This window comes from Simochromis diagramma, unplaced genomic scaffold, assembly GCF_900408965.1.
Source record: "Simochromis diagramma unplaced genomic scaffold, fSimDia1.1 OVJJ01000571.1, whole genome shotgun sequence".
NCBI classification, from domain to species: domain Eukaryota; kingdom Metazoa; phylum Chordata; class Actinopteri; order Cichliformes; family Cichlidae; genus Simochromis; species Simochromis diagramma.
In genome coordinates this window covers 4,193,616-4,221,364 of record NW_024386885.1, presented here as the reverse complement: position 1 = coordinate 4,221,364, position 27,749 = coordinate 4,193,616, and the positions used below count along the sequence as shown (strand labels likewise).

Sequence of the window (27,749 nt, the reverse complement as noted above, 5' to 3'; positions counted from 1 at the left end):
TGGATTATTAAATATCAGGTCTCTCTCCTCCAAGTCTCTGTTAGTACATGACTTAATAATTGATCAACAAATCGATTTACTCTGCCTCACAGAAACCTGGTTGCAGCAGGATGATTATGTTAGTTTAAATGGAGGTGCAGGGGATTATCTTCTTCAGTACCTGAATGCTACTCCAGCAGAGGTCAATTATCTTGTTAATAATTTCACTTAACTGCGTACAAATCTGTTCCTCTGAAAAAGAAATGTTCAAATCAGAAGTACCTGACTCCGTGGTATAATTCTCAAACTCATAGCCTAAAGCAGATGACTCGTAAGCTGGAGAGGAAATGGCGTGTCACAAATTTAGAGGATCATCATTTAGCCTGGAGAAATAGTTTGTTACTTTTAAAGCCAGAACATCTTACTATTCATCACTGATTGAAGAAAATAAGGTTAAACCCCAGGTTTCTCTTCAGCTCTGTAGCCAGGCTGACAAACAGCCAGAGCTCTGTTGAGCCAACCAGACGCTTTTCTTTCCAAGCTCCTTAGACTACGATGACCTGGATGACTGAGAACCTTCACAATCATTAGAGAAAAAAATTACTCATAATCATCTCACAGATGTATCTACAGCTACTTTCAGTACCTTTGATGTTCATTTAGACTCTTTCTCTCCAATTGATCTTTCTGAGTTAACTTCAATAATTACTTCCTCCAAACCATCAACCTGTCTTTTAGACCCCATTCCTACAAAACTGCTCAAAGAAGTCCTGCCATTAATTAATGCTTCGATCTTAAATATGATCAACCTATCTCTAATAATCAGCTATGTACCACAGGCCTTCAAGCTGGCAGTAGTGCAGTATGCAGATGACACCCAGCTCTATCTGTCCATGAAGCCAGATAACACACACCAATGAGTTAAACTGCAGGAATGTCTTAAAGACATAAAGACCTGGATGGCCGCTAACTTTCTGCTTCTTAATTCAGATCAAACTGAGGTTATTGTACTCGGCCCTGAAAAGCTTAGAAATATGGTATCTAACCAGATTCTTACTCTGGATGGCATTACCTTGGCCTCCAGTAACGCTGTGAGGAACCTTGGAGTCATTTTTGAACAGGATATTTCCAGTTAATACAAAATGCTGCAGCAAGAGTACTGACAGGGACTAAAAAGAGAGAACAGATTTCTCCTATATTGGACACGGCCTTCACAGTCTACGTGGGCCGAGTCCTTTAAAGGCCAAGAAGGCCAGAACTGCGAGGCTGTGAAATGGGACGGTCTACCCTTCAGATTTGTGTCACCAACTGTGTTCATGGAGTTTAATAAACTCAGCCATCTGCTCTTTGCTATTTAAAATATAACAGGACATGCTTCTGTTTATTCAGTTTTCTGTTTGACGTTTATTCAGTGTTTATTCCCTCCGCGAATCGCTACCTTATCGTGGTGGTGGGGTTTGTGTGTCCCAGGGATCCCAGGGGCTATGTTGTCCGGGATTTCTGCCCCTGGTAGGGTCTCCCATGGCAAATTGGTCCTAGGAGAGGAACAGACAAAGAGCGATTCAGAAGACCCTTATATGAAAACGAGGGAACAGTTCACCCTGGCTGGGATAGGGTTACCGGGGCCCCACCATGGAGCCAAACCCTGTTTGGGTGCCTGAGGGTGAGCGTCTGGTGGCCAGGCCTTAGTCCATGGGGCCCACCAGGCACAGCCCGAAAAGGGGACATCGACCCATCCTCCTGCAGGCCCACCACCCACAGGAGGTGCCGTAGGGGTCCGATGCATCGTGTGCCGGGCAGCAGCCAGGAATGGAGGCCCTGGAGGCTTGATCTCCAGTTACCAAGACTGGCAATTGGGACATGGAATGTCACCTCTCTGTTAGGGAAGGAACCTGAGTTAGTGTGTGAGGTTGAGAGGTACTGGCTAGATATATTCGGGCTTGCCTCAACGCATGGCGTTGGAACCAGTCTCCCAGAGAGCGGCTGGACTCTGTCTTAGTCTGGATTTGCCCCCGGTGAGAGGTGGCGGGCTGGGGTGGGTATTCTAGTATCTCCTCGCGTTGCTGCCTATACATTGGGGGTCCAGTGCCTTGGATAAGCGGAAGAAAATGCATGGATAAAAAACTATAACTTTAATCGCAGCCAAACCCTTTTGACTCAGGAACAAATAAAACATGGTATTGAAAAAAGCCAAATAATAATATATATATCATATTTAACCTGAGTAGCGAAAGACCGCATGGGTCTGAAAACGATGTGCTGGGAATCTGCTGTTCTCGCCGGCTCTAGTGAGCCTCGACCTCCCGGTCAGATATTTGGAGCAGTCTTTGAATTGGGACAGCCTTTGTCGCCCGGCTGTGGCATAATCGACCTTCAAATGATTTGGCCCCTTAACTGCGACATACCTCATGTGTTAATAGACCTCTCTGCACTGAATCATACTTGTCATACTTGTTACTTGTTATTAACCTCTGTCTCTCTTCCACAGCATGTCTTTATCCTGTCTTCCTTCTCTCACCCCAACCGGTCGCAGCAGATGGCCCCGCCCCTCCCTGAGCCTGGTTCTGGAGGTTTCTTCCTGTTAAAAGGGAGTTTTTCCTTCCCACTGTCACCAAAGTGCTTGCTCATAGGGGGTCATATGATTGTTGAGTTTTTCTCTGTGTGTATTATTGTAGGGTCTACCTTACAATATAAAGCACCTTGAGGTGACTGTTGTTGTCATTTGGTGCTCTAAGTCGATGAATGAATTCTTTGAACACAATTAGTGGGTGATTCAGCAGAGCGTCCGTATTGGATCAAGGAATTGACCATTGCACTGTGTAACAACAAAGTTTTTAATTAAATGGCATACACAAAACACCACTGTGCAATGCATCAGGAACAGGAAGTGATACTATACTGCAGTGAAAGCCAACACCAGGTAAATATAACATTTCATTTCTTAGAGTGCATGGAGAGACCATCTGGGAATGGTTTCAGATGAATACATGGAGACCCAAAGAGGCTGGAAATCTACAATGGAGGGTTTTACATGGTGCAGTCGCTGTAAATGCTTTTATCTCTGTTTGAAATCCCAGCCATGATGAAATTCTATGTTGTAAAGGGGAAACTGTGTTCCACTCTTTCCTGGATTTCAGGAGATCACAGTCTGTGTTTGGGCTCCAGGAGAAGCAGTTCTGACTTTTGGTGAGATTATTTACTCTACAGACTTTCATCCTTGGCTTTACATGTTCAATAAAAACAGACATTGTGGTTAGTTTAATATTCACTTGAAAAAGAAATATTTTTTTTGTTTGGATTATTACTTCTGTTCTCAAATCTTTAGCTGTCTGTTTTTATTGATAAAAGGGTTTTGGAAAATCTAAATCAACTCTATCTATATATTTGCTCTGTCTCTCTACATCTCTAGCTCGCTCCATAGATCTTGCTGTCTCTCTCTCGCTAGCTCACTCTCTCGTTCTAGCTCAAGCAACAGATCCTGCCGTTGCTCTTCCTGTAACTCTCTCGCTAGCTCACACTCTCGTTCTAGCTCGCTCCAAACATCTTGCTGTCTCTCTCTCGCTAGCTCACTCTCTCGTTCTAGCTCAAGCAACAGATCCTGCCGTTGCTCTTCCTGTAACTCTCTCGCTAGCTCACACTCTCGTTCTAGCTCGCTCCAAACATCTTGCTGTCTCTCTCTCGCTAGCTCACTCTCTCGTTCTAGCTCAAGCAACAGATCCTGCCGTTGCTCTTCCTGTAACTCTCTCGCTAGTTCACTCTCTCGTTCTAGCTCAAGCAACAGATCCTGCCGTTGCTCTTCCTGTAACTCTCTCGCTAGCTCACACTCTCGTTCTAGCTCAAGCAACAGATCCTGCCGTTGCTCTTCCTGTAACTCTCTCGCTAGCTCACACTCTCGTTCTAGCTCAAGCAACAGATCCTGCCGTTGCTCTTCCTGTAACTCTCTCGCTAGCTCACACTCTCTTTCTAGCTCGCTCCAAACATCTTGCTGTCTCTCTCTCGCTAGCTCACACTCTCTTTCCAACTCTCCGTACAGATGTTGACGAGGGTCCAGGCGTGTCTCACGGCAGGACTTCAGGGCCTTTGGTCTGGCTCCAGTGAAGACGTTGCAGGGAAGTTGCGGTTTGGCAGCTTGTTGCTCTGAGCTGCTGCTGCTGACTTTCTTCTGAGCTTCTCGTTTGAGCTGAAAAACTATGCCAGAAAGCAAAGTGTTGACCTTCAACTGAGGTCTCGTGTTGAACGTCTCCTTACACATGGGACAGCAGCAGGACATATTAACATCCCAGTGCTGAGTGATGCATCTTTTGCAGAAGTTGTGGCCACATGGTGTGGTGACTGGATCGACGAACACCTCCAGACAGATGGCGCACAGAAACTGATCTTCAGCTCGCAGATTGCTGGCAGCGGACATGTCTGCGCTCTGAGAACAGAAGTCGGAGCATTAAAAGTTCAACTCTAATTAAACATATTTGGTGGTTTACATTGGGAATGCAACAAAGTCTGAGCAGCAACAATAGGAAACACAACTAGGACACCACAGGTGCAGAATATAATAATGTGACTCCGAAGCTGCTCTGTCTTTCAGCTCTGCCCCACCTCAAACGGCTCTGTTTGTTGCCTCCTGCAGGTTCAGACCTGATTATAGTAACCTGCACTTGGCACAACATGAGTTTAATCTTTTCGGAGACATTGAACTTATTTTCTTTGATTTGATACTGTCACATGTCAGACTGAGGCAGCAGACGTCTCTGAAAACTAAAGTGAAAGTGTCAAAAACACATTTTTAGAAAGAAATTAATTCAGTGTTGTTGATTATGCACTTGTAGATGTAATTGATGTTACTGCTGATCACATTATTCTAGTTTAATTTAAGCCTCCACTTGAATTATTCTGACATGCCAGTGTGAAATTGTATAGTGCTGAATCTTTATTTTGAACATTAAAATAGTCAAAAAGAGACAAACAAAAAATGGAAAACAAAGCAATAATAATTATAACTAACTTACATGTTCAAAAATGAGAAGGAAGAAGCATGAGCTTATTTAATCCCACCTCCTTTCCACTATTTAGTAACTAAGAGTCTGCATTTTTTCTTATTGTTTATGCCCTGTTCATCAGAAATTCACCTTCATTACAATTTGTTACATGTATTTTTTTAATAACTCCAGGAACATGTCAAAAGATATACAAATTTACAGATATATAACATACTTGTGCACCCCCACACACATATAATAAAATATGAATAAAAAGAAAAGTTTTGCGTTAATGCTGTATGTTAAACATTAAATGTCATCAGCTGTACTCACCAGTTTTTGAGTCAGTTGTTTAGAAAGAGCAGATGAATTCGGTCTGATTTTCTTCACAAATCTGTGACTGCAGCTGTGCTGTTACTCTCACTAACTTTAACTTTCATTTCTGGAAAATGATGCTGACTCTCCTCTTTGTGGCTCCGCCTCCTCCTGCAATGTTAGGCTTGTTTCATTCACACATGATTAGAGGTACGCACATCTGGAACAAGAGTTTAAAATGTGTGTGTGCCTTCAGTTTTCTCAAACCCGAGCAGCAGTGTTTTTGATCCTTTCCTCTGCAAAGCTTCTCTCTTTCTGTCATTCATGTTTTTATTGCAGAGGAAGTTGAGCTGTGTGCACACTTCAAACTCTCCTTGAAACTGTTGCAGCCCTCTGCTGGACACAGACAGGAACCACATCAGGGTTAATGAAGAAGGTAAAATTACAATCAGTTCCTGCTCTTCACAGAAAACAGCTAAAATCAGAATTTATTATAAAGTAAAGCTAAAAGTATCAAATATGGCATCGGATCTGTGAACCCTGGTGCTGCATTCACAGTGAGCTGAAAGTTTGAGAGCATCTCAATTCAATTCAATTTTATTTATACAGCGCCAAATCACAACAACAGTCGCCTCAAGGCGCTTTGTATTGTACAGTATATAATATAATAATACATAGAGAGAAAAACTCAACAATCATATGACCCCCTATGACCAAGCACTTTGGCAACAGTGGGAAGGAAAAACTCCCTTTTAACAGGAAGAAACCTCCAGCAGAACCAGGCTCAGGGAGGGGCGGGGCCATCTGCTGTGATTGGTTGGGGTGAGAGAAGGAAGACAGGATAAAGACATGCTGTGGAAGAGAGACAGAGGTTAGAAATGGAGCAGTGTGTCATCCTGTGAACCAGGGTTTTATTCAAATCATTGTTCACTCCATGTTACAACATTTCAACATCACCATTCATTGTTTAACAGTTCGTGTTTGTTACAATCACATATTTTCAGATTTCACTGAATCTATATTGTCAGTTTTCATTAAAATACTAAAACTGCTTATACCCACATAGCAGGCAGGTCTGGCCCGGATCTGGTATCAAGCCGGCACTGCTGACTGACTTCTGGCATGATAAGACGTATGTCATCCAAGTATGGGCCAGGCCTGGTATAGATGGCATTGTTTATGCGATGGCATGCCACATCTGGCATGATTGTGGTTTGGTGTATGTGGCCCAGGCTCACAGAAAACAGGTCATCCCTAGATCCGGCATCAAGCTGGCACTTCTGACTGACTGGTGTCATGGCAGGGTGTATGTCAGCCAGATGTGGGCCAGGTCTAGCAGTGATGGCACTGTTTATGTTCCTATTTTCCTATTTTAGTTAGAAGACCCAAATGCCATGTTGCAATACTATACTGCTATGGTAGCCAATGTTTCAAATGCAGGTTTGACAGGTTTGTGAGTGTACACTTTATCCAAAACCTAGAGACAGTTTTGCCACCAGGTGGCTGTAGCTCAGGAGGTAGAGTAGGTCACCTACTGATCGGCAGGTTAGTGGTTCAAGAGTGTGAATGTGTATGAATGTAGTGAGGAAGCACTCAGTTTAGAGAAAGCGTGTGATTGGGTGAATGTGGCATGTTGTATAGAGCGCTTTGAGTGATCCGGGAGAGTAGAAAGGCGCTATAAAAGAATCAGTCCATTCACTGTCTGAACAGAGTTTCGTCATCTTCCTTATCACTATTATGTTCCGGCACATGTTGTTATTACTTGGATTGATTAAGGTACACATTAGGCTGACATCTGGGGCCAGAGCTGAAACTGTTCTGGGCCAGCACAGGACTGCCAGTGTGTCTGCAACTGGCCTTGTGCTGGCCCATGTGTGGGCCACCAAAGGGCCGTCATTCTTTGCCGTGTGTGGGCCAGATCCGGGCCATATTAATGAAACTACACATGCAAGAACAGCAAAGGGCTCACGTACGAGGACAGGACACCTCTGGGTTCTTTAACAACATCAAACAACTCAGTGTTCCAACATCTGGAAGAGGCTGCAGAGTTCATGTTGTATGTGAATCCACTTGCCATAATAGTGGATTGACAGGTTTGTGAGCGTACACTTTATCCAAAACCTAGTGAGGGCTTACTCATGTTTGTCACCAGGTGGCTGTAGCTCAGGAGGTAGAGAAGGTCACCCACTGATTCAGAAGGTTAGTGGTTCGATCTCTGTGTGATCCTCCAGGCTGCATGTCAAGAGTGTGAATGTGTATGAATGAAGTTAGGAAGCACTCAGTTTACAGATAGCATGTGATTGGGAATATGTCACATTATATAGAGCACTTTGAGTAATCTGGGAGACTAGAAAAGCGCTATGTAAGAATCAGTCCATTCACTGTCTGAACAGAGTTTCGTCATCTTACTTTTGCACTATTATGTTCCGGCACATGTTGTTATTACATGGCTTAATTAAGGTACACATTAGGCCGACATCTGGGGCCAGAGCTGAAACTGTTCTGGGCCAGCACATGGGCCAGCAGTGTGTCTACAACTGGCCTTGTGCTGGCCCCATGTATGGGCCACATCTGGCAAACCAGATCTGGGCCACCAAAGGGCCGTCATTCTTTGCCATGTCTGGGCCATGTGTAAGCACATTGTGTGGGCCAGATCCAGGCCATACCAATTTTGCTATGTGGGTAAAGACACAAAATACCCCAAAATAAGACATTTTTACATAATATGAGTTACACTAAAAAAAATTAACACACATCATTTTCTGCAGACCATGAAGACAATGACATGCTATGACATCAGCTACCTTTTGTTACTATTCTTGAGAATTGTTACATGTTATGAAACAAAACAATTCTTCATGTAGCTTTTTGAATTCAGTGTATTACATCAATGTGGTGCCCCTTCTAAGGGAGGACATCAGTTAAAAACACTGTTAGTAATGAGAATGCTTAGAAAATAAAAGCATGCAAACAGGACCTGATTATTTATTCCCTTTAATGAAAATAAATCATCTCATCAATTCAAATACGTTGTTACTCAATTTGATTGACAGGACAGATGATCAGTGGTGCAGAGTTTTTCACATGTTGATAAAGTCCAGGTCTGAAGTATGGGAAGAGCTTCTCTGTGAAGGAGCAGCCAGTGAACGAGTAGATCAGAGCTGCAGCATCTACGTCATAGAAAGAGACCAGACCCTCCTCATAGTCCACAAACACCCCCACCTTCTGAGGACCAGACCGGAGACAGAGACGGACCGGAGGGGCGGCACAAGCACTGTACTCACTTCCATTTCTAAGCCACACAGTCCAGAAACCATTTTGAGGAATCAGTCTGATGTTTCCCTTCCTGTTGATCGACTCTGTGGACACTCCTAAATCCCAGTCAGTCTTTCCTTTAACCTGAACCTCAAAGTAAAATCTGCCTGAAGAGAAACTCTGCTCTCCTAAAACACAAACACAGTAAGTAAATCTCTCTGGGTTGTCTGGAAGCTTCTTCCTCACATCACCACACTTCACTTGTTTTCCATCGTCAGACAGGATGAGATAAGGATTTGCTGTATCAGGATCCAGAGTCACGTCCACTGCATCCTGCTGGACCCTCTTCAGTTCAGTCTTAAACAGCTTCTTCTTCATGTCTTTCCTGAGTGTCTCCACAGCTCTCCCCACGGTCCCCTCATATGATGGTGGACGGACTCTGACCTCTGTCCAGTCCTTGGTGCATAGAGCAGCTTTCAGGGAGGAGAAGCTTTGGAGGAGGTGGAGGTGGTCTTCAGAGCGTGAGAGCTGCTCCACCTCAGAGCTTCTCTCCATCAGCTCAGAGATTTCCTGTTCCAGATCTTTGATGAGACCTTCAGCCTGTTTCTCTGTAGTTTCCTGTTTGTCTTCGATCTCCTTTATGAGCTCCTTCAGGCGTCTCTCAACAGACTCCATCAGAGCCGTGAGGACCTGAACACCTTCTGCTTTCTGTCTGTCTGCAGCATCTTTCCTCATCTTCACCGACTCTTTGATCTCCTGAATCTTCAGTTGTCTCTTCTGGATCATCTGCTGAATCTCAGCCTCTGCCTTCTCCAGCTCTGCCTTCTTTCCTTCATATTCTTCTCTCAGAGGAATAACTTCATGAGCCTTGTGATCTAGAACAGAGCAGAGCATGCAGACACATGTCTGGTCGGTCTTACAGAACAGCTCCAGATGTTTATCGTGCTTCCTACACATCCTGCTTTCCAGGTTCTCCACAGGCTCAATCAGCTGATGTCTTTTCAGACTTGTAGCTGTCAGATGAGGCTCCAGGTGAGTCTGACAGTAGGAGGTCAGACACACCAGGCAGGACTTCAGGGCCTTCAGTCTGGTTCCAGTGCAGACGTCACAGGGAACTTCTCCTGGTTTGGCAGCTTGTTGCTCTGAGCTGCTGCTGCTGGCTTTCTGCTGAGCTTCACGTCTCTGAGCAACCATCTCAGACAGCAAAGTGTTAACATGAAGTTCAGGCCTTGTCTTGAACACCTTGTTACACTTGGGACACTGGCAGCTGTCATTAACATCCCAGTGCTGAGTGATGCAGTTTTTGCAGTAGTTGTGTCCACATGATGTGGTGACTGGATCAGTGAACACATCCAGACAGATGGAGCACAGAAACTGATCTTCAGACTGTAGATTGGTGGCAGCAGACATTTCTGCACTCTAAGGGAGAAAGAAAGGAAATGCATCTTATTTAAAATTTTGTTTACATTTCATATTTTAAAAGTAAGGAACAAGTGTTAGGGTTGTAGTCATAACGTAGTAGTTTTGACAGATGTGACAGATGCCCATCCTGACAACTTCATGTGCTTACTCATTATGTCCTCAGATTGTTCTATTACAGGAACGGTTTCATGATCGTACCCTTTAAAACTCACAAGTTCCCTAACTTCAGTCGCCTCAAGGTGCTTTATATCGTACAGTAGATCGTACAATAATCCATACAGAGAAAAACCCTACAATCATATGACCCCCTATGAGCAGCACTTTGGTGACAGTGGGAAGGAAAAACTCCCTTTTAACAGGAAGAAACCTCTGGCAGAACCAGGCTCAGGGAGGGGCGGGGCCATCTGCTGTGATTGGTTGGGGTGAGAGAAGGAAGACAGGATAAAGACATGCTGTGGAAGAGAGCCAGAGGTTAATAACAGATATGATTCAATGCAGAGAGGTCTGTTAACACAATTACGGTCCAAGAGTCTCAGCAGTCCTCTGTCCTCTAATTCCTCAGTGTGAGAAGGATGTTGGGGGTTCCTGCTATTGGTGTCACTGCCAGACAACATATCCTTGGTTTCTGTGTATTTGATTCAGGCAACAGCAAAACTCTGCTCTTGCCATATGTGGGTATTTGGGTGACCATCACTGATCCTCTCCTCCTACCGACAATGGCACCACACAAACAATAAGAACCCTCAGGTGAAGAAAAAAATAACATAAAAACAAAGTCCCAAAGTGCTCCACCAAATCCTTTCAGAATCAAAAACACACCACAGACCTCACTCAGCGTCTGTGAATGTGTGTTAGGGGAGAAATCTAACATCCTACAGCTAGCACACATAGAAACAACTCAAAAACTACTGTGAATAAAACCAGTGAAACCTAAACAAAGACAGATTACACGAGGAACACACCTTGCCTATAAAAACAGCCACATGTTAAGGAACCTGCCACCTAGTGGCAAAAGGAGGCACAGCGCTGTGGTACAACCAGAGCTATATATAATAACAAGCTAAACTGTTAAACTTTAACTTACTGTGATCTATAATACATCCCAGGCTTGTCTCTCATTATCTGACAATGTTTTACCACTGCCTCTGAGAGAGGCCACCATTAAGTCAATAAACATCACAAATGCATTGTGGTTATTATGGCAAGTGGATTCACATACAACATGAACTCTGCAGCCTCTTCCAGATGTTGGAACACTGAGTTGTTTGATGTTGTTAAAGAACCCAGAGGTGTCCTGTCCTCGTAGGTGACCCCTTTGCTGTTCTTGCATGTGTAGTTTCATTAATATGGCCCGGATCTGGCCCACACACGGCAAAGAATGACGGCCCTTTGGTGGCCCACACATGGGCCAGCACAAGGCCAGTTGCAGACACACTGGCAGTCCTGTGCTGGCCCAGAACAGTTTCAGCTCTGGCCCCAGATGTCAGCCTAATGTGTACCTTAATCAATCCAAGTAATAACAACATGTGACAGAACATAATAGTGATAAGGCAGATGACGAAACTCTGTTCAGACAGTGAATGGACTGATTCTTTTATAGCGCCTTTCTACTCTCCCGGATCACTCAAAGCGCTCTATACAACATGCCACATTCACCCAATCACACGCTTTCTCTAAACTGAGTGCTTCCTCACTACATTCATACACATTCACACTCTTGAACCACTAACCTGCCGATCAGTAGGTGACCTACTCTACCTCCTGAGCTACAGCCACCTGGTGGCAAAACTGTCTCTAGGTTTTGGATAAAGTGTACACTCACAAACCTGTCAAACCTGCATTTGAAACATTGGCTACCATAGCAGTATAGTATTGCAACATGGCATTTGGGTCTTCTAACTAAAATAGGAAAATAGGAGCATAAACAGTGCCATCACTGCTAGACCTGGCCCACATCTGGCTGACACACACCCTGCCATGACACCAGTCAGTCAGAAGTGCCAGCTTGATGCCGGATCCGGGCCAGACCTGTCTGCTATGGGCCTGGGCCACATACACCAAACTATGCCAGTCCTGGCCCATATCTGGATCACTTACCACTTACCATGCCAGGAGTCAGCCAGCAGTCTGCCACAGACAGAGGAGGACTCACGTTTCGTTTGGACTTAAAAACAGTGCGAACACGATCGTCTGTACTCACCTCTGTTCTCACCTCTGTTCTCACCAGTGGACAGAATCTGCTGTGAGGCTCAGAATATGAACGTGATGGACTCAGTGTGACGTTCCTGTGAATCTTCGTTTAGAGACAAACTGGACTTGACTGCAGCTTTTCACAGGGTTTCTTTCCTCCTCCCCCCTTTTTTTATGATTTTATGGTTTATATTTCTCAACAAGGAGCAAAGGTCGGATTAGAACATGCCCAGGCTGGACGAGTGAGGCGTGTTGTATGGTTAACCATCACACACTAATGAGGGTCTCAGCCCATCTGGATTTAAAGAGTATTTTATTTTTCTGTCCTCGAGGTCACAAACTTTGTACTGTAAACGGGTTTTTCTATGTCCAGCAAATGCAGTCTGATCAGAGCTGTTATTAAACCAACATTTAACTTTTGTCAGAGTTTGTTTCCTCCTTCTGATTTGTGAATACATGGAGTTAATTTATGGCGACGATGGGATCAGAACAAACACTGGATGCAGGTCAGCTGAGGCCTGTGCCACTGGCTTGGACCCCAAGCAGCACGTCATCTTCAGCTAGCCCACCAATCAAAATATTCAGCTCAGTTCTGTGATGCAGAGCCTTCAGGATTTAAACAAACAACAAAACTTCTCCTGATGTAGTTTGTTAAGTGTGTTTTGTCCTGACTGTAACGTAGAGCTGCAGCTTGTTTCTGCTGTGAGCTGAATTCACACGTGTTCAATGTAGTTTTAAATAAAGGTTTATTTAAAGAGGAGCCTAGCATCAACATGTAGGTAATATGGGACTCTTCATACGTTCATCAGTGGATATACGAGTCAAACACTTTCACAGTATCAGCTGTACAGTTCAAGTAATTCAAAAACAGGTAATCGTCACACCTTTGGACATATTTTAATAGTTAGAACTACATATCGGTGAAGGACGTTTGCTTTTTTTCTTTTCTTTAAAGCGTGTGTGGTGAAATCTCTGGTTCATCATGTGGTCCACCTTCAGGCCGCTGCAGTTTCACCACAGCAGACGCACAACAACGCCTGTCCCATCGTGGAGGCGTTCAGAGTCAGAGACCAAAGAAAGGACATGTTAAAGTTTCTGTATTTAATCAGATGTGATTATTTAAAGTGTTCTAGTTTCTTTGGCTCTTGTGTGTGAGATCATCTCCTGTCGTGGAGTGCCGGGCTGCCCTGTTCCTTCTGAGCACGCTCAGTTCGTGGTCATCAGCAGAGTGATTAGTGTTGAAAGATGTGTCACATGACCGGGTGTTAGGGCTTAGAGCGAGGCACCGGGAGCTCCTGCAGCACAGCCGTTACAGCCGTGAAGTCCAGCCAGCAGCCATGGGCAGCACCAAGCAGGCAGCCGGTAAGTCTGACAGGATGAAGAGGCAGGAAGTGAGGCACAGGTGGACGACAGGTGTTTAAACTGCGGCGTGTCCTCTGCTGGTAGAGCTGACAGACAGCCTCTGGTCATGTGATCTCCTCTAGCAACCACCTTCTCTCTCTCTGTGTTTCATTTCAGACGCTAATCAGATTAAGAGGCTGGGAAGGAGATTTAAGAAACTCGACCTGGATGACTCCGGATCCCTGAGCGTGGAGGAGTTCATGTCCCTGCCAGAGCTCCAGCAGAACCCCCTCGTGCAGCGAGTCATCGACATATTCGACACCGACGAAAACGGGGAAGTCGACTTCAGAGGTGTGAAAGTGTTTTTACAGAAGACGAACAGCAGCTCAGCCGTTACAGCCTCATCGCTATCACACAGATACAGTTTGACACCTTTTTACAGTCAATAATATCCTCATGATTCAGTTACTCAGTCCAGGTTTGACATTTACAGTGGGGCAAAAAAGTATTTAGTCAGCCACCGATTGTACAAGTTCCCCCCCCCTAAAATGATGACAGAGGTCAGTAATTTGCACCAGAGGTACACTTCAACTGTGAGAGACAGAATGTGAAAAAAAAATCCATGAATCCACATGGTAGGATTTGTAAAGAATTTATTCGTAAATCAGGGTGGAAAATAAGTATTTGGTCAATAACAAAAATACAACTCAATACTTTGTAACATAACCTTTGTTGGCAATAACAGAGGTCAAACGTTTACTATAGGTCTTTACCAGGTTTGCACACACAGTAGCTGGTATTTTGGCCCATTCCTCCATGCAGATCTTCTCGAGAGCAGTGATGTTTGGGGCTGTCGCCGAGCAACACGGACTTTCAACTCCCGCCACAGATTTTCTATGGGGTTGAGGTCTGGAGACTGGCTAGGCCACTCCAGGACTTTCAAATGCTTCTTACGGAGCCACTCCTTTGTTGCCCGGGCGGTGTGTTTTGGATCATTGTCATGTTGGAAGACCCAGCCTCGTTTCATCTTCAAAGTTCTCACTGATGGAAGGAGGTTTTGGCTCAAAATCTCACGATACATGGCCCCATTCATTCTGTCCTTAACACGGATCAGTCGTCCTGTCCCCTTGGCAGAACAACAGCCCCATAGCATGATGTTTCCACCCCCATGCTTCACAGTAGGTATGGTGTTCTTGGGATGCAACTCAGTATTCTTCTTCCTCCAAACACGACGAGTTGAGTTTATACCAAAAAGTTCTACTTTGGTTTCATCTGACCACATGACATTCTCCCAATCCTCTGCTGTATCATCCATGTGCTCTCTGGCAAACTTCAGACGGGCCTGGACATGCACTGGCTTCAGCAGCGGAACACGTCTGGCATCCTGGCGGGAAACATCTTAACATCTGTTCGGGAACAGCACCATGCAGGACAGACGAGCTCTACAGAGGGTTGTGCGGTCAGCTGAGCGCACCATCCGTTCCGAGCTCCCTGACCTGCACTCAATCTACAGCAGGCGGTGCTGGACCAAGGCCAGGAAGATCGTGAAGGACCTCAGCCATCCCAACAACAGACTGTTCTCTCTGTTGAGGTCAGGAAAGCGATTCCGCTCCCTGAAGACCAACACAGAGAGACTGAGGAGGAGCTTCTTCCCGCAGGCGATACGGTCTCTCAATCACACCACCACACAGTACTGACCCACACATATGGTTCCTACACACACACTGGACTTTCTGGACTTTGTTTTTGCACAACACTGGTCACTATATTCTTCATTTCCGGTTAATACTTGTACAGCTGCTGTTATTGTGTATATATTTATTTATATTTAGATTTCTTCATACATTCTTATATAGTTCTATATTGTGTATTGTGTATTTTGTTGTACAGTTATTTTATTTTCAACTTTAATTTATATATTTTATCTTATTCTTCCCAGTTAAATTTACCCTTCATTCTAATTTGTGTTGTACAGTTATTTCATTTTTAACCTTAATTTATATTTTATTCCTTCCTAGTTAAATTTACCCTTTTTAATTTTTCTTTTTAATTTTTCATATTTATTTCCTATCTTATTCATAGCCTTTCCTTTTTTTGTTTTCTTTGGGTCACGAGCAGTTGTCCAAGCATTTCACTGCATATCGTACTGTGTATGACTGTGTACGTGACAAATAAAATTTGAATTTGAATTTGAATTTGAATTTGAACTGCGGGATTTGATTCCCTGCCGTTGTAGTGTGTTACTGATGGTGACCTTTGTTACTTTGGTCCCAGCTCTCTGCAGGTCATTCACCAGGTCCCCCCGTGTGGTTCTGGGATCTTTGCTCACCGTTCTCATGATCATTTTGACCCCACGGGATGAGATCTTGCGTGGAGCCCCAGATCGAGGGAGATTATCAGTGGTCTTGTATGTCTTCCATTTTCTGATGATTGCTCCCACAGTTGATTTTTTCACACCAAGCTGCTTGCCTATTGTAGATTCACTCTTCCCAGTCTGGTGCAGGTCTACAATACTTTTCCTGGTGTTCTTCGAAAGCTCTTTGGTCTTGGCCATGGCGGAGTTTGGAGTCTGACTGTTTGAGGCTGTGGACAGGTGTCTTTTATACAGATGATGAGTTCAAACAGGTGCCATTCATACAGGTAACGAGTGGGGGACAGAAAAGCTTCTTACAGAAGACGTTACAGGTCTGTGAGAGCCAGAGATTTTCCTTGTTTGAGGTGACCAAATACTTATTTTCCACCCTAATTTACGAATAAATTCTTTACAAATCCTACCATGTGAATTCATGGATTTTTCTTTCACATTCTGTCTCTCACAGTTGAAGTGTACCTCTGGTGCAAATTACTGACCTCTGTCATCATTTTAAGTGGGGGAACTTGCACAATCGGTGGCTGACTAAATACTTTTTTGCCCCACTGTATATCATCTCTGATCCGCTGAGTCATATAATTAATCGATTAACACAACGTGTGCAGGATTACCCAGCAGGCACCGAGCCGTTCGGTTTGTTCTTGGAGCTTTTTGTCTGTGGAGACGATCGTATCTCAGACCTTTTGATCTTCTTGTTCTTCAGCCTTAAACAACAACAGTGATGATTTTCCTTTTCCACAGAGTTCATTGAAGGAGTCTTTCAGTTCAGCGTGAAAGGAAACAAGGAGCAGCGGCTGCGTTGTAAGCACTTCAGCTTTAACCATCATGGTTCATAAACTATGCTCGATTTTTAAACACCTTGAGGCGAATGTTGTTGTTTTGATTGTGTGCTACATAAATAACATGGAATCGAACTGAAACTTACCTTCACATTTCCTCTGTGATTTTCTTTGGCCTCAGTTGCCTTTAGGATCTACGACATGGACAAAGACGGTTACATCTCCAATGGAGAACTCTTCCAGGTCCTAAAGACGATGGTGGGAAGCAACCTGAAAGACACACAGCTGCAGCAGATTGTCGACAAAACTATCATCGGCGCCGACAAAGACGGAGACGGCAGAATCTCCTTCGAGGAGTTCTGCGCGGTGAGTTTTTGTGACTCGTTTCACCACCTGGACTCAAACTGGAGTCTGCACCAAAGCAACGCGCCGTAATCTGTGCTACAACCACGTTACGTTTCTAGTAATGCAGTAAAGTGTTATACTAAACTATCGCATTACAGTTACAGTTACATCTTTGCTTGTGCTATAAAGGTTCTTCAGTTACCTGAATGAGGAGCAAATAGAAAGAAAGAAACATGAAACATTTGGGCTTCAATCAGCTGATCTCAGTTCATGTGCGGGGAGGAGGGCTGCAGATACGGCCATTACTTCTAGATTTATTGTATGAAAGGTCAAAAAGGATGTTGAAGTGCAAACTGGGTCCAGGACAGAGTTATGGTGCTAACACATGTGTGCGTGCATGCGACCAGAACGGCTCAAAACATGCATCAAAAGTTAGAAACTGACTCTGAGAAAGCTCCAACAGTAAAGACCCGAGAAGGTCGCTTAGGGAAGAACATCGTGAAGCTGTACTTGCAGGATTATCTAACTCAGCGCTCCCCAACCTTTTTTGTGCCACCGACCAGTTTATGTCTGACAATATCTTCACCGACCGGCCTTTAAGGTGTCGCAGACAAACACAACAAATTAAAATGATTCAACCGAGACAGAAACTGGTGTTCTGTAAATATAATGATAAACATGAATTCACTGTGTGATTGTGTAACTTTATTAGCAGCATCCTCCTGAAATGCAACACTGAGAGTAACATCCTCCTCTCTGCCCTTAATGCTCTCTGGTCGCTATGGTAACGTGTAAACATTTCTTTCAAAATAAGACCCAGGGAAACCAAGTTCACAATAAAACCCTGAAAACCATAAACTTCTCACCCGAGTCTCGGCTCTCGCCGCCCGGTACCGGTCCGTGGCCCGGGGTTGGGGACCGCTGCTCTACATCACCAGCAGGACCTCTTCAGCTCATTTCGAATCCAGAACCCTCACAGGTCTGTTTGACGCCCACAGAACTGAAGTCACCTCATCGGCTCCCAGATCAACACAGAACTACCTTTAAAATCTTTCTGTTAGTTCACGGAGCTCTCGGGGCCTCCTCTGTTTACAGAGTCGATTCAGTTAAAAACAAGAAAAAACAGTGTGTGACATCACTTCCTGTTGTCTCCTGCAGGTGGCGGGAGGATTGGACATTCACAAAACGATGGTTGTGGACATCTGACAGCCTCTTGTTTATTCTTCGTCCATTCACAGGAGTCATCCAGCTGTTCCTGCCGCTCTGTTAGCTCCACCGGGCTGTTTGTTTTATGCATCCTTCAGGATCTGAAGGTGTTTGTATTTATTTTAGTGAGCTGACAGACTTACAGTTTGGTCCATGAATACTTGGATTGAGACAAATTTTCTAATGTTGGTACATTACCACAATGAATTTTAAATGAAACAGCTCTGATGCAGGTGAAGTGCACACGTTCAGCTTTAATTCAGTGTGTTGGACAAAATGACCGCATAAAAATATGAGAAACTAAAGTATTTTAACACAATGCCTTCGTTTCAGGCTCAAAAGTATTTGGAAAAATTAAATAACTGAAAATAAATTGATAATTTCTATTACTTTATTCAAAACCCTTTGCTGGCAAAGGCCTTAAGTGTTGAAGTCACAGACACCACCAGATGCTGGGTTTCCTACTTTTGCTGCTCTCCCAGCCTTTACTGCACCAGCTTTCTGCTGCTGTTTGCTTTTCTGTCCTATGTTTAGTCTTCGACAAGTGAAACGCCCAGGTTTAGGTTCAATCATTATTTGCATTATTTTAAATTAACCAAATCATTCAATATGGCACAGAAACAGTGGCACTCGCCGCCCTCACTCCTAAAACTTCTCCCTCTTCCTATACAACCAATTGCCACATGTTGCCATATCATTTTTTGATTGTTTGAGTTTGCATGCTTTGTTTTTTTTTACGTCACATTGTGTCCTGCGTCCTGATCGCTGCAGACGATCTCCTCCGTCTCTCCTGTACAGTACAGAATCGCTGCATCGATGCTAGCAGTGTGACTCTGAAGTGCAGCGCTGTATGTCCACGATGTCCACCAAACGTTTTGCACCGTCAAAAATAAAATTGGCTACTTGATTTCACCTCTCGCTGGTTATTTTTAGAACATAACACCCGCGATAAACGAGGGACAGCTGAGAAATATAACATTTGAATCCTTTTATCTTTTGCTCTGAGGCGCGGGGGAAAATATCGACAAGTCGATGAACATCATTTACAGATATATTGGGTAAATGCCCGAGACATCTATAGAAATGTAATTCGCCGCTTGATTCATTCATTTGCTTAACTTGTTGTGGACCGTAAACAGGGCGCGAATAGGACACCGGAAACAAAGCTCCCCACAGGAGTTTCCGCACCGGAAGTAGCATATGCTAACGTGCACATAGTCTATTCCAATTTAGCTGGATGTGAGCAGACAGTCTGTCTCTAAACAGCTCAGAATTCACTCAGCTGCTTCAGGCCTGTGTCACATCATCAGGAAACACAAGTGTTTTTGCAGAACTGTGCTGGCTTTTCTTAGGTGTTTTCTTTTTTAGCAAAGTCCTATCTAGCCTTTCTGTTCTTGAGGTTTATGAGTAGGGATGGGTATCGAAAACAGTGGGAACCGGTTCTCAACAAGAACCGGTTCCCACTGTTTCAGTTCCTTGGGATTGTTTGCCATTTTTGCAAACGATTCCCTTATCGATTCCAGTCGCCGCGAACGACGTCACCACGTTGCGGAGCGTCATTTACCTGACAGGAAACACGGCGGCTCAAACACTCAAAAGTTTGGTTACACTTTACGAGAACAGCTGACAACAGGGCAACTTGCAATACTTGCAAAGTAGATATTTCATTTAAGGGAGGAAACACTACGAATATGCAAAAGCATTTGCTCACAAAACACACGATGACCTTAAATGAATGTCGTGTTTTTAATTCCGCTCGACTCGTGAATCTCAACCCAGCAGCAGCGGTAACGTTTGCACGTCCTCTCCCGTTAATGCGGCAGGTAAATAATCAACTAACAGTGCATATTATGTTAGCGCGATCTGCCTTATTACAAACCTGCCATTACTGTGCATTTAGTGACCATGATGAGAGAGACAGAGTCTGGCTCAGATGCTGGCAGTTCTCGCTGCAGTCTGCCGGTAGCGTCTCCTTTCAGGCAGGATAGACGAATGTCACCGAGCAGTGACTCAGTTTGTGGTCAAAGGCTTGCACCCGTTTGCCACAGCAGATGATTTTCAGTAAGTGAATGTGTTTAATTGTAGGCAGGGACAATACTGTTGTGTAATTGCTACAGAATAATTTATGTTATACTTTGTTATTGCTACAGAAGAATATTTATTTTATTATTTTACATTTACATTTTTTTCCTGGGGACCCTGTGACACCACATTGAAGAGCCGTAGGCTGGATCTCTTAAGATCTCACTGCTGGGTTTGTAAGGCCATGTTACTCCTAAATTTGTCTCTTGTTCAAAGAGAAGATATAAAACAAAGTTCTGAGCTAATCGACCTTAGTGTTCTCCTTTTTTAAAAAGAATCGATAAAGAATCGAATCGCTAAACAGAATCGAAAATGGAATCGGAATCGTGAAAATCGTATCAATACCCATCCCTGTGTATGAGTGTCTTGCACCTTGCAGTGAACTGTCTGTGTTTACTTTCATGCAGTCTTCACTTTATGGTAGATTTGGATATCGGTACAACCTCCTGGAGTGTTGTTCACTTGGTTGGCTTCACCATGGAATGATTTTGCGATCATCCACCACTGTTGTCTTGTGTGGATGTTCAGGTGCTGAGTTCACCAGTGCCTTCTTTCTTTCTCAAAGATTCTGCCTCTCTGAATATTGTAGGAAGTTCTTGGATAGTTTTTTTTCTGTTTTCCCGGCTTAAGGATGGCTTGTTTCACCTGCACTTAGAGCTCATTTGACCTCATGTTGTCTGTTCACAGCAAAGTCTTTCAAATGCAAGCACGAAAACTCAAATCAACTCCAGGCCTTTAAATCTGCTTAACTGATAATGACATAACAAAGGAATTGCCCACACCTGCACATCAAGTAGCCTTTGAGTTAGGTGTCCAATTACATTTGGTCCCTTTAAAAAGAGGTTGGCACATTTTAGGGAGCTGAAACTCCCGAACCCTTCGTCCCATTTGAATGTGGATGCCCTCAAATGAAAGCTGACAGTCTACACATTATGTTCATGTCCATGATATAACTATAATTGGAATAAACAGGTAAAAAAAACAAAACTTGTGTCACTGTCTAAATATATATGACCCTAACTATTCCTGCCACTGATGGAGCAACAGAGTGAAGTGTTCACAGACAAGTGAAGCTTCTCAGTCTCAGAGCAGGACCTGAGCGACTGAACACTTTTACATTATTTACCCATAAATAATGGCACACTTTGACAGTCACATTCACAGGAGCAGACCAGGAACATTTGCACTGACGATCTCCTGAAGAAACATCATGGGGGTGTCACTGCATCTCCTCCTCTTCTTCTCCAGAACAGTCAACTCAGAATTTAGAAATTCTGAAGTTTTCTGACACAAAAATATAAAATGTGGAAGTTATTGTTCATCTTCCAAAGTGGTTGAGTGAGTATACACTGAAGCGGCAATGATTATTACAGCCTTCTTTTCTCAAAGAACTTGTGTGAGGGTCTGTGTAATAAATGTTGCACGCTCAGTCATCCAGGTAAGTAAATCTCCAAAAGCTGATTCTGTTCATCTGGATGTTTTCAGTGGGAGAAACGTTTGGTCACTGAACCAGGTGACGTCTTCAGTCTCAGCTGACTCAAGCCTTAAATACTGAACCGTATGTGTAGGTTTACGATACACGTCAGCTTTTAGATGGCTGAGTAGTCAGAAGCAATAATGAAAAAGTATGCAGGGAGATGTCACAGCAGGCCAGTACCTAACCTGGAGCTCGGCGCAGATACAGACAGCAGGACTCAAGTTTGACGAGACTTTATTTACAATACACACAGGTGGAAACTAGACACGAGGGGAACGCGCATGGTGCGTGGAACTAGAGCACGGGTCTCTGAAATAGGAGAGTATAATAAGGGAAGCCGGGGACTGGAGACAAAAGGTAATATGACAGTCAGATCTTTTCTTCCTCACGTAACTATAAAGTACTTGTTTCAGACAGATTCAAATGAGGATACGGGCCAGAGTCAGGGGCCACATCCTTTTGTAGGCCCAGTTTGAGGGCCTCACATTGAAGAATTGAAGGCTACTCCACATATGACACACAAAGGTGTCCTCCTTTTCCCCAGATCTAAAGGATGGGTCAGGTGTATCCTATCCCAAGATTCATTGCACACCGGTGTTTGAAAACATTGTGGTGCAGACTGTCAAAGCCAAGCATGGAATATTCAGCAGTAACACCTGAGTGAGTTTAACTAACGTCGTCATTCTGCTGTCAGGTTTCTGTGAGGCAGAGTAAATCACACAAACGATGCAATTTGTGTGAGATCCATAGCTGTATTTCAAATAATGACTGAACAAACTCAGGCTGCTTAAATTTGTCTGGCCTATATTCTTATCGTTCTTTTTCTTACTTTATGGAGGCCAAAACTGAATTGCACACGTTAATGTGCATATTATCATCAAATGCATCTTTGCTTAAAACTGTAAAATTACAAAAATCTCTCAAATCAAACGTACTCTCCTGCACTGCGAAAAGCCCTCGTACACAGTTTGGGATTGACTTGGTTGAGGTTCAATCATTATTTGCATTATTTTAAATTAACCAAATCATTCAATATGGCAACAGAAACAGTGGCACAGTCAAAATTTCTCTCTCTCGCCGCCCTCACCCCTAAAACTTCTCCCTCTTCCTATACAACCAATTGCCACATGTTGCCATATCATTTTTTCAAATTCAAATTCAAATTTTATTTGTCACGTACACAGTCATACACAGTACGATATGTAGTGAAATGCTTGGACAACTGCTCGTGACCTAAAGAAAACAAAAAAGGAAAAGGCTATGAATAAGATAGGAAATAAATATGAAAAATTAAAAAGGGTAAATTTAACTAGGAAGGAATAAAATATAAATTAAGGTTAAAAATGAAATAACTGTACAACACAAATTAGAATGAAGGGTAAATTTAACTGGGAAGAATAAGATAAAATATATAAATTAAAGTTGAAAATAAAATAACTGTACAACAAAATACACAATATAGAACTATATCAAATCAAATCAAATCACTTTTATTGTCACATCACATGTGCAGGTACATTGGTACAGCCCATGTGAGTGAAATTCTTGTGTGCGAGCTTCACAAGCAACAGAGTTGTGCAAAATACAATAATGTAAACAAGCAAAATACAAGAATGGCTACATCTGAAACTAATAAATATATGTACAATATATAATAGTATATGCATTTCTGGATGTGTATACTAAATATTTTTCTACGTGTGTGTGTGTGTGTGTGTGTGTGTGTGTGTGTGTGTGTGTGTGTGTGTGTGTGCACATATTTTACAAATTAAATAGAGTAAACAATAAATAAAATATATAAAATAAAATATACAGAGTGAGACATGTGCAAAACAGTGGCATTACTGTACAGTACGGAGTGCATAATGTTAAAGTTCCAGTAGTGAAGCTGAGGTGTGTATGAAGTGTTCAGCAGTCTGATGGCCTGGTGGAAGAAGCTGTCTCTCAGTCTGCTGGTACGGGACCGGATGCTGCAGAACCTCCTTCCTGATGGAAGTAGTCTGAACAGTTTATGGCTGGGGTGACTGGAGTCCTTGATGATCCTCCCCGCTTTCCTCAGGCACCGCTTCCTGTAGATGTCTTGGAGGGAGGGAAGCTCACCTCCAATTATCCGTTCAGAGCACCGCACTACTCGCTGGAGAGCTTTGCAGTTGTAGGCGGTGCTGTTGCCATACCAGGTGGTGATGCATCCAGTGAGGATGCTCTCAATGGCACAGTGATAGAAGGTCCTGAGGATGCGGGGGTTCATGCCAAATCTTTTCAGTCTCCTGAGGAAGAAGAGGCGCTGCTGCGCCTTCTTCACTGTTTTGTTTGTGTGTACTGACCACGTAAGATCCTCAGCCAGATGTACTCCAAGGAACCGGAAGCTGCTCACTCTCTCCACAACAGCGCCGCTGATGGTGATGGGGGTGTGTACTTCTCTGCACCTCTGGCACCACTATCAACTCCTTTGTCTTTGCGACGTTGAGGGTGAGATGGTTGTCTTGACACCAGTGGGTCAGGGCGCTGACCTCCTCCCTGTAAGCCGTCTCATCACCGTTGGTGATAAGACCCACCACTGTAGTGTCGTCCGCAAACTTCACAATGATGTTGGAGCTGTTAGTGGCTGTGCAGTCGTAGGTGTAGAGTGAGTACAGGAGAGGGCTCAGTACACACCCCTGTGGAGCACCAGTGTTCAGTGTGATGGGGGATGAGGTGATGCTGCCCAGTCTGACCACCTGGCGTCTGTCAGACAGGAAGCTAAGGATCCAGCTGCAGAGGGAGCTGCTCAGTCCTAGATCCTGCAGTTTCCTGTCCAGCTTCGAGGGAACGATGGTATTGAATGCTGAGCTGTAATCTACAAACAGCATTCTCACATACGTGTCTCTCTTCTCCAGGTGTGACAGGGCAGTATGTAGTGTCAGGGCTATGGCATCATCAGTGGACCTGTTGTGGCGGTATGCGAACTGTAGAGGGTCCAGTGAGTCGGGTAGTGCAGAGCAGATGAAGTCCCTGACCAGCTTCTCGAAGCATTTGCTTACGATGGGGGTCAGGGCTACAGGTCGCCAGTCGTTCAATGAGGAGATGGTGGAGGATTTGGGTACAGGGACGACGGTGGCCATTTTGAAGCAGGCTGGGACTACAGACAGAGAGAGGGAAAGGTTGAAGATGTGCGTGAACACTCCAGCCAGCCGAGCCGCGCATGACTTGAGGACGCGGCCGGGAATCCCGTCCGGACCAGTAGCTTTGCGTGCGTTCACCTTCCTGAAGCACCTCCGCACATCCTCCTCAGACACAGTGTGCGCACTGACGTCATCCGCGGTGCGCACACTGTCCGGTCTCATGGTGTTCGCTGCGTCGAATCTAGCGTAGAATACGTTTAGATCACGTTTAGACGTATATAAGAATGTATGAAGAAATATAAATAAATATATACACAATAACAGCAGCGTGATTTAAGTAATGAAGTGAAAACAATGTCCAGAATGTCCAGTGTGTGTAAGAACTGTATGTGTGGGTCAGTACTGTGTGGTGGTGTGATTGAGAGACCGTATCGCCTGCGGGAAGAAGCTCCTCCTCAGTCTCTCTGTGTTGGTCTTCAGGGAGCGGAATCGCTTTCCTGACCTCAACAGAGAGAACAGTCTGTTGTTGGGATGGCTGAGGTCCTTCACGATCTTCCTGGCCTTGGTCCAGCACCGCCTGCTGTAGATTGAGTGCAGGTCAGGGAGCTCGGAGCGGATGGTGCGCTCAGCTTTTTGATTGTTTGACATTTATTTAGGCCACAAGCAGAGAGTGCTCGATAGCTTTGGCCTTAGGAAACACAATTTTTACAGTTTCTTCCCGCAGTGAAGGTGACGATAGAAATCAGGAAGAAACATTAGCATAAAGTTTGAAGTCCAGTTTCAACAGAAGTTGAACTGCAGACAGCAACTTGTTGAAATGTCATCTTAAATTGGTCATGTGATTTGGACGCGCTGGTGCGTCTGTCAACCCCACAGGGTTAAAAGTTGGTAAGTAGGCGTATACCTATTAATGACATCAAAGTCTGTTAACATGTTTCATTCTCTGAGCCTCATCAGCCTCTTCTGTAGGACGTCCATCCACCATCCTGGCCTTCAGCAGCGCCAGACCCTTCTTGCAGGCTCTCTCTCTCCCCCCCCCCTTCCTGGTCTACGTCAGCCTTTCAGCCTGGTCAATTCAATTCAGTTTTATTTACACAGCACCAAATCACAACAACAGTCACCTCAAGGCGCTTTATACTGTGAGGTCGACCCTACAATAATACATACAGAGAAAACCCAACAATCATATGACCCCCTATGAGCAGCACTTTGGCGACAGTGGGAAGGAAAAACTCCCTTTTAACAGGAAGAAACCTCCAGCAGAACCAGGGTCAGGGAGGGGCGGGGCCATCTGCTGTGATTGGTTGGGGTGAGAGAAGGAAGACAGGATAAAGACATGCTGTGGAAGAGAGACAGAGGTTAATAATAACTAATAATGGCACCAAATATATGTAATTGTAATTCACCAACATACACCATGAGAATTTGCTCACGCTGTTGGTGTATAAAACAGATTTTTCCTTCTCAGTATTTGTTACTCAAATCATCAAAGGAATCATTGTCCCATCCATATTCTCTTCCACTGTTCCTTGTCGGGGTCGCTGGGGGGCTGCAGCCTATCCCAGCTAGAGCCGGGATGGGAAATCACTGCTCACTCATTTTAACATTAAGTATTGTTTATTTACACATTTGTCACATATTTAGATTCCATTTAGCTTTCTTTTACAATCAGTTTTTGCTAAAAAATAACAATAAAATATAAATGTACTTCATCGTGTTTATGGACATGAAACAGCAACTTTAGATCACTGACAACATCTGGAAAACTAAAGTCATCCATCCATTTGCGTCCGCTTATCCTTTTCAGGGTCGCGGGGGGCGCTGGAGCCTATCCCAGCTGTCATAGGGTGAGAGGCGGGGTACACCCTGGACAGGTTGCCAATCTGTCGCAGGGCCAACACACAGAGACAGACAACCATTCACACTCACATTCACTCGCACATTCACACCTATGGGCAATTTGGATTAACCAATTAACCTATCCCCACAAGCTGCATGTCTTTGGACGGTGGGAGGAAGCCGGACTACCCGGAGAGAACCCACGCAAACACGGGGAGAACATGCAAACTCCACACAGAAAGACCCCGGCCTGATGGTGGAATTGAACTCAGGACCTTCTTGCTGTACGGCAACAGTGCTAACCACCGTGCCACCGTGCTGCCAAAAAGAAAAACTAAAAAAAAGGATAAGCGGAAGTGGATGGATGGAAACTAAAGTCATATGAAAGCTAAAATATAACATTGCTTTAAACTTTCACTTACCACAATATGACACTTGGAAAAACCAGTAAGTTTAAAATCATTAGTCAAACCTTTCCACACTACACTATCATAACTGCCCACATGACCCCTTAAACCAGCTAAATGTTTGTCTGTAATTTTCTTAATATACAATGTCGTTACACTGGTGCTACTGGAAATCTTCGATGTGTTGTAATGGGACAGTTTCTGATCTCCTCAGCCTGACCTGTATGCGCTCCACAGGATCATATTCTATCTCTGTTTAATCTCTTAGTACAAGAAGTAGTAAGTTTTCTTTTTGTATGCTGACTGTGTTCTGTGACCACGTTGTGCAGAGAACTCGTCTCTGTAAATGATTCTAAGTCTTATTAGTCAAACAGCCGGCAGGCTGCTCCTCTTTATGTTGTTTTTGGCCTGCAAAGGCAAAGTAAACCTCACAAAGACCAACTGTTTGTGTGAACGCTTTAAGATCCCATAGCAGTGGAGAAAATTGGAGCACAAATTAATTTTCCAAAAATTATTTTTCATTATTTAAATACTTGGTTATATTTTTTATTTGCCTTCTCCTTGATTAATTAAAATATCATTTTCATGTTTCTCTTTCAAAAGAAAAAGATATAATTATGTAATATACAATAATCATAATATAAAGTAATCTGCTAATAAAGTAAAA

The 27,749-nt window shown here is 43.9% G+C and overlaps 3 protein-coding genes across 4 annotated transcripts; 1 reads left to right on the top strand and 2 right to left on the bottom strand.

Moving 5' to 3' along the window:
• Nucleotides 1-2,794: 2,794 nt before the first annotated feature.
• On the bottom strand, nt 2,795-5,824 carry LOC120734693 (E3 ubiquitin-protein ligase TRIM21-like). Its single transcript, XM_040033665.1, has 3 exons — nt 5,286-5,824; nt 3,911-4,396; nt 2,795-3,844 (listed from the first exon to the last, which is right to left on the bottom strand). The coding sequence occupies exons 2-3, from the start codon at nt 4,385-4,387 to the stop codon at nt 3,377-3,379; spliced, it is 945 nt and encodes a 314-aa protein (XP_039889599.1). The 5' UTR covers nt 4,388-4,396; nt 5,286-5,824; the 3' UTR covers nt 2,795-3,376.
• A 2,274-nt stretch (nt 5,825-8,098) lies between these two features.
• Nucleotides 8,099-10,081, bottom strand: LOC120734684 (E3 ubiquitin-protein ligase TRIM21-like). Its single transcript, XM_040033645.1, has one exon. It carries the CDS (start codon nt 9,930-9,932, stop codon nt 8,301-8,303), a length of 1,632 nt encoding a protein of 543 aa, XP_039889579.1. The 5' UTR covers nt 9,933-10,081; the 3' UTR covers nt 8,099-8,300.
• A 3,264-nt stretch (nt 10,082-13,345) lies between these two features.
• On the top strand, nt 13,346-18,950 carry ppp3r1b (protein phosphatase 3 (formerly 2B), regulatory s1ubunit B, alpha isoform, b). Of its 2 annotated transcripts, XM_040033673.1 has the most exons (5): nt 13,346-13,496; nt 13,653-13,826; nt 16,588-16,647; nt 16,807-16,991; nt 18,129-18,950. In XM_040033673.1, exons 1-5 carry the CDS (start codon nt 13,472-13,474, stop codon nt 18,174-18,176), a joined length of 492 nt encoding a protein of 163 aa, XP_039889607.1. In that variant the 5' UTR covers nt 13,346-13,471; the 3' UTR covers nt 18,177-18,950. The 2 variants fall into 2 exon arrangements, with proteins under 2 accessions (XP_039889607.1, XP_039889606.1); XM_040033672.1 differs by lacking the exon at nt 18,129-18,950 and having other exon boundaries at nt 16,807-17,760.
• The last annotated feature ends 8,799 nt before the right edge of the window (nt 18,951-27,749 follow it).